This window comes from Triticum dicoccoides, chromosome 5B (genome assembly GCF_002162155.2).
Source record: "Triticum dicoccoides isolate Atlit2015 ecotype Zavitan chromosome 5B, WEW_v2.0, whole genome shotgun sequence".
NCBI classification, from domain to species: Eukaryota; Viridiplantae; Streptophyta; class Magnoliopsida; order Poales; family Poaceae; genus Triticum; species Triticum dicoccoides.
Genome location: NC_041389.1, coordinates 362,271,745 through 362,278,617, shown reverse-complemented (window position 1 = coordinate 362,278,617; position 6,873 = coordinate 362,271,745). Strand labels below are relative to the sequence as shown.

Below are 6,873 nucleotides of genomic sequence, written 5' to 3'. Positions count from 1 at the left end.
AATACAGGGAGATTTCCCTCCAAGCCCAGTGCAAAAACTGCCCAGGTTAGCTCCAGGAGTCGACAGCGAGGAATTTTCCTTCTCCATATTTTTTTCATCGGGATTATAGGAAACTTGAACATCTTTTTTCTCCCTGTTAGGATCTCTTGCCAGAATCTGATCCACTTCATAAAAGAAGTCATAAAAGTGATCTCTAAGAACAACCTCTGCCACTGCAGGAATCTCCTCAAAATTTCTACAACCAAGCCGGACCCTGACAAATGCCGGACGGTGTAAGGTAGCAGCATCTATTTCCAAAGGCACACCAACTAATAAAGCAACATAAGCCAGCTTTCTAGCACTTCTTTTGTGAAGTGGAACATTGCTCACCTTAACCCAAGCTACTTCCATAACCCCTTTAGCCCCAACAGCAGAGGACAATTTAGTAACATGAATGACAGTACCACTAGTTTTAAGGGTAACCCTCCCCACATAACAAATCTGAGCCACTGCACGAGGATTAGGAAATCTCACCACAAAAGGTCCCCGGTCCTATTGCATGAGCTGAGCAACGCCAATCAGTAGCTAAGTAAGCGGATAAATCAAGTTCCATTTGTCTAGTAGATGTTTCCCCCTCTATAATCGTGACTACGATGTTATTAGCCCTCTGCTTAAGCTGATTGGCAGAGCAGGAATCATGAATATAGTAAAACCCTTGCCCTTTAGCCTGAACCGCACACATCGGTGCCATGCATTCCCAAGGCAGAAACTCAGTACAGACAGAAGCTAGGTGCCCTAATTTGCTGCATCTTTCACAGTATGCTTGCGGGCATCGAATAGGAGGATGTTCATATGACTTGCACATGGGGCAGACAATGGATTTTTTTGGAAGGAGGCACCTGGGCAGGGTTTTGTTTTTCCCTGTAGGCGGTGCAGAGGCGAAGCAGATTGATGCCCAGTGGAGATGCCGCCTGATTCAAACGACTCCTTGGTCTTCTGCACCCAGATCCCGCCGTCTTGGTCGCGCTGCTTGGGCGCCGCCGCTTCGTCCCACCGCGAGACGCCCTCCAAAGCCGGCGCGATGGTGGAGGAAGTAGAGTTGGTGTGGTCGCTCCTTCGTCCCGCTTCCACGAGTACTTGCTCCGGTTGCCCCCACGACCGTTGCCGCGGCCAGGTTGCCGCCCTCCTCCGCGATTCGCTTGGATTGCTCCGCCCCCTCCACGGTTCCTGCGCCCTGCCTCGGTCGCCATGGGAGGAGGTGATGCCTTGGCGGCCGCGACTGCCGCAAACGATCTAGGACCCTCCCCCCAACCTTGCCCTTCCACCACTCAAACGACTCCAGATTTCTCGATCTAGGATTTTTCTCCGCCGCCCAGAAGTGGGAGAATGAGGCCTCTAGGTCAAGGATTGGACGAGGCAAGGGATTTATACCAGCGCTCCCCCCGATGAGAATGGATGATCGGATCAACCCCCACGTGGCATGCATCCGCCATTGGTGGGCGGTGGGGGCTTGGGTCCGTTTCGCCGTGCGCACTTGGCTCCGCGCCCTTCCCGTTTACCGCATTGCCATGTCCCTCGCCCCACAACTCCTTCGCCGGCGTAGCACTTGCCGCCGGCAGCCGATCTCGAATCTTCGCGAAATGGCACGGGAAGGAAACAACCTCGCCAACGGCTGGTGGTGGTGATGCAATGACACTATCAACAACGAGGGATAAGACGGTAAGACACCATCTTATCCTTGATCCGACAATGTTGTTTGGCATCGACTAAGCGTGTGGAGCTTCAATTAAAGCCAGACATAAAGGAAGGAGATGACGTCATGGTGTTTTCTTCTTCTTTGGTTTCTTCTCCCTCTGATGAAGCTCAACCAGATGGGGCTCCCATCAGAGAACTTGTGAGGCTTGTGCCTTCATCCCCTGTCTGACCAGAGTTGGGATTATCTTTTGGCCCTCCTTGATGCGAGCTTCTTCGGGGTGGCGTCTTATAAAGATCGTGATTGTAGGCGTCTTTTGGTCAACATCGACGACTTCGTTGCCGCTGCTTTTTCAAGCTCCTGTGGTTTCAACAAGGTTGCTCCGGCGAGACGTGACAATAACTTTTGCTCACTGCGCGTCGTCGGCTGATGCAGAAGGAAGACGGTGCTGAGTAGGCAGGAAATGAAAGGGCATCTTTTCATTGCTGGAAATAATATAACCTTTTCTTACAAAAAAAGAGATTGTAACCTTTTCTTTTTGAAAAAGAACGCAACTTTTTCTTCAAGCAATGGAAAATCCAAAATCGCCCGCCAAAAATGGCATGTGCGCGTTTAAAGCATCATCGATACGACGGGGGACACCATGGGCGAAACAGACGGTTTGCAAAAGAAAGAGATCGACTCACAACTGCGAAAGTGCCTTTCTGCTCCCGAGCTCATTTGAGCTCGGTGAACAGTAAAATCGAAAAAAATTCAAAAACAATTCAAAAAATTCCAAAAAAAATCCCAGAGAAACATTGACAAAAGTTCTAAGTGCTTGCAAAAATTCATCATGAAATCACATTCCTGTAAGCGTGACAAAAAAAACAAATTCATCCTCCAAAATGCTTTTGAAAGTAGCATTTTCAGAGTATCGATTTTGTTTTTTTTGCCACGCCTTCTAGAAATGTGATTTCATGACGAATTTTTGCAAGCACTTAAAACTTTTGTCAATGTTTCTACCAAAAAAAAATTGGAACTTTTTTGAATTTTTTTTGATTTTTTTTCGGTTTTACTGTTCACCCTCGCTCATATGAGCTCGGGTGCAGAAACTCCACGTCCAACTGCGATCACGACACGAAACGGAGCCTAACCTTTACAACACCTTGATCCGAACCATGACACGTACGTCCTCTTCCCACCAACCGAGTCGGGCTTGATCCGTGTGGCCGGTGCACGCATATATACGCGCGCGCGCCCCCTCCCCTCGTGGCACACCCAGCGAGAAAAACCAACCATCGTCTTTGGAAGCCCCGCGCACGCACAGCACTAGCGAACGAACTCGAGGGATCGTCGCGATGACGGGGGAGGAGCAGACGGTGCTGGTGCGGTGCGCGGACCTCGCCAAGTTCGCGGTGCCGGCGTCGGTGGCGCAGCGGGCGGGGAGCGTCGCGGCGGCGCTGGAGGCGGGGCAGAGCGTGGTGGAGCTGCCGCGGGGGGTCTCCGGCAAGGGCCTCGCCACGGCGGTCGCCTACTACCAGGCCCGGGCCGAGGCGGAGGAGCGCGGCGCGGACGGTGGCGAGTTCGACGGCGAGTTCGTCCGCGGGCTGACGCACGACGCCGCCATCGACCTCATCTACGCCGCGCACCACCTCGGCGACGAGGCGCTCTTCAACCTCTTTGCAGGCTACAGGGCTAATTAGTTCATTATAAGTAGTTGGTTCTATAAGAGGCGCAGTGAAGCTTTTTACTTGATTAATTTGTGTGTTGATCGAGTGAAATTTTCCTTTTTCTCCTTGTATCGACGCTATCTTGTGATTATAATTATGTCATACATCATCGTAAACTGTCTTGATTTTCTCTTGTGATGAAACCAGTTTACATTGTCTTGATTTCAATTTGTTGATTCGCATCCTATCGCTTTGTTTGAGACCCCTCACAACGGAAAAAGGAAGAAAAAAAACACGATCGAGCACAAGAACAGGACCAATGGAGACGAAACCAAGGTCGTGGACAAAAATAATAATAACACGAACTAGCAGCGACAAGCACGAAGCGCATGCAGACGGGACAAAAATGGAAGCGAGGCGCGCGATGCACAAAAAACCCAAACAAACAGCATATCGGCCACGGCGAGACTTCCAAACAACGCACGGAAAGCATTGCCTTGAGAACGTTGCTATACACACGATGGATCCTAGCCGATTTACGCACGACGTTGTTAATCAAACCGTCGCTGGGAAGAAGCAAAGTACAGGACACCATCCGATGTCACATCGTGCAAGAATCGTCCACGCCGTGTCGTGCGCAAAGTAGTTTCGTTGCCTTGAACACAGTGTATTGAAGGAAAGAACAAAAACAGTTCCGCAGCACAATTGGCCAAGAAATATATATTTTTTAAAGGCAATCGAGCAATCTGCCAAGAATTACGGATACATAAAGGGCGTGATCGTGTTAGAGCACGTCTAGCGGACCCTTTATATCGCAGATCCTTATAGCGCATTTACAGTTCACGATACAAGTCGAAAACAGCCGCGACAGAACAGCAGCCGAATATCAACCCGTGAAATTTAAAATCATACATTCGCGCAAGAAATTGAACTAGTTCAGTAGAACTGCAAGCACTTGATCATCTTAAAAAGTCATACAAAGTAGAATTTTGACAACCAATATTTGGAGGAGCAGGCGTCACCGTAACCCTAATTACAAAAATGGGCTCACCGGAGCCAGGGGGATTGCGGCGGCGGAGGAGCTCAGTCCTCGTCGTCGGAGACGAGGTCGACGCCGACCTGCTTCTTGGCTACTAGGCGCCACTCTTCCATGTTGGGCACGAACTCCTGCGCCGTCGTGATCCCCTGCTGGAGGAAGATTCTGTCGATGTCAGTATCCCGTCGACGGCGCTGCTCCGCCTCCTCCTCCCGCGTAGAGCGCACAACAATGGCGGCCTCCATGACGTCTGCCTCCGCTCGGGAGGGTGTGTGTGTGGGGTGAGGGGGTAATCTTTCGGCTCGATGACGCCCCGCCGCCTTTGGCTCCCTCTTCACCGCGAGGAGCGGCGGGAGCTCCTCCGGCTCTCTTTTGACCGGCATGAGCGAGCTCAAGGCACTGGCGTAGGAGCTGCCCGCAATGGAGGAGCCAGATGACAGCCCGTGGCGGAGGAGCACCTGCCTGTGGTCGTACTCCTCCGTTTCGCGGCGGAGGAGCGATGAAAGCAGCGAGAGCCTGTTGTTGGTGTACCTATGGACGCTCCTTTTCCTCGCAGCGTCGACGGTGACGCACCGCCTCGACTCGGGGTCGTTGCCACCACCGGCGCCGCAGCCCACCGATCACATTCCGCGCCACATCAAGAGGGGAGAGGGGGAATTTAAGTCGCCGGCGGCGAGAAACCGAGAGGGGGATTGGGAATTGCGGCGCATTCGAATAGGGTTTCAACCCGTATTTCAGCCGCAAAACCTTACATATACTGCCGAGGGGGCGGTTTACGTGTCACTGTAAAAAAATGTACGGGCCGGACGAATATACATGCTCTGGGTTAGCCTAAAAAACGAGCCAAAACCGTATAGTCGCCGGATTTTTACGGGCCATCCCATTTTAAGGGCCTGCTAGAGATGCTCTTAGCGCCGGTCTACACTAGGCCAGGGCCTCCACAGCGTGATTGCTTTTTTTTTATCACGAGACAACAATCATGTTATGATCACCAGTCTGAAGCAAAATAACGACAGGCGTTGACAGTCTCGGCTCGATCAACAACCGTGCACACCCATGAGAGCGTTTAGTTACCGAAAATGCTAAACACACGGGGCTATTACAGGACCATTTTTTTATTTGCAGGGGGCTATTACAGGACCATTACGTGACTTCCCATAAAATTCTCTTCACCCCCTGATTTTCACCGGGGCGGGGCCCTTCCCCCTTTAATCTTAAAGATTAGCCAGTAAATCTTAAGTAATCCTCCATTGATGTAGCATTGGGTCACTTTGGGTCGGTTAGGAGCACGCCGCTTAGCGCGTTCTCAGCCGCCATCACGTGTCACGCTCTGACGCTCCCTTCGAATTTATTTATTTTTATTTTCATGTACGTGTTTTCTGCCTTTAGATGCTTCTTTTTAAAAAATTGGCCTTTCCCTGTTTTTTAGGTTTAGGAAAAAAACTCATTTTTTAATGCGAGAAAACACATTTTTTTCCTTACTCAAGAGGTACGGATTTACTTCATCGAGAGGCACTCAGAAAAGAAATAAAATAATCGTGCCTCTTAGAAAAGGAAAAAAAAATGTGTTTTTTCCTTCCGCGACTGTGCCTCTCGAAAAGGAAAAAAACACTTTTTTTTCTTCCGTTGAATTTCTCGCGTCTAAGATCTTCAAAACTAGATCCCATGTTGATAGATTTCGATAAACTTCTTTTTCACGAAAAAATGACAAAAAAACGTACCACTAAGAATTTTTTTTCCTTTTCTCAAGAGGAACGAGCGTGCCTCGCGAAAGCAATCCGTACCTACAGAAGAAGTAATTCCTTGCCTCTCACGAAAGGAAAAAAGGAAACACGTTTTTTCCCCGCGGAAGCAAATCCGTGCCTCGACGAGACGTAACTCCGTGCCTCTCGCGGAAGAAAAAAATAATGATAAATTCGTTTATCACACTTTTTTTTTCTCCTAAAACGTGTTTCTTTTTTAGGGTTGCAAAGAGTAATTCGGTGATTTCACGGAAAGAAAGCAGCCTCTCCGTGCACTATTTATCTTGGTTGGCCCAGCCCAGCGACAAGTGGAGACTCGTCTAGCTCATTTTCGCTGCGCCTCCTCCTCGCAGCGCCGCCGCATTCTCTACCCGGCGTCTCCAACCCATCTGATCACCTCCAAAAGCTCAGCAGGCCATGGCTGGATCCAGCAGCTTGTCCCGCTGATCGAGCAGCTTAAGCCTTCCCTGCTCTCGTGCGTGCGTGATTCATATCTATGGCTGCACGGCAGAGTTTTTTGTTCTGAAAATTAGGAATTAGTTCGCGCTCCGAAGGCTCTAGATCTAAAGTGCACAACCGGAGGCTCAGAGAATTTCATATTACTGCTGCAGCTGCAGGTATGAACTTTGGCATCCTTTTGATCTCTCTATTTAGTACAGTACAGTACAGTACAGTACTCCCGATGTATTTAAGTCCCGTCAATTAATTCTATTGTATCCAATCTCTTTGGGACTCAGGGTATTGGAGGAGTAGTTGGTCCGATGGGTCGCAAGT

General features: G+C 49.8%; 1 protein-coding gene across 1 annotated transcript; it reads left to right on the top strand.

Annotated features, from left to right (window-relative positions):
- The first annotated feature begins 2,942 nt into the window (after nt 1–2,942).
- LOC119305520 lies at nt 2,943–3,514 on the top strand. Its single transcript, XM_037582019.1, has one exon. The coding sequence runs from the start codon at nt 3,010–3,012 to the stop codon at nt 3,352–3,354; it is 345 nt and encodes a 114-aa protein (XP_037437916.1). The 5' UTR covers nt 2,943–3,009; the 3' UTR covers nt 3,355–3,514.
- The last annotated feature ends 3,359 nt before the right edge of the window (nt 3,515–6,873 follow it).

Bases quoted from the DNA above. Each gene is read 5' to 3' on its own strand.
- LOC119305520 (XM_037582019.1), top strand. From the start codon at position 3,010: ATGACGGGGGAGGAGCAGACGGTGCTGGTGCGGTGCGCGGACCTCGCC.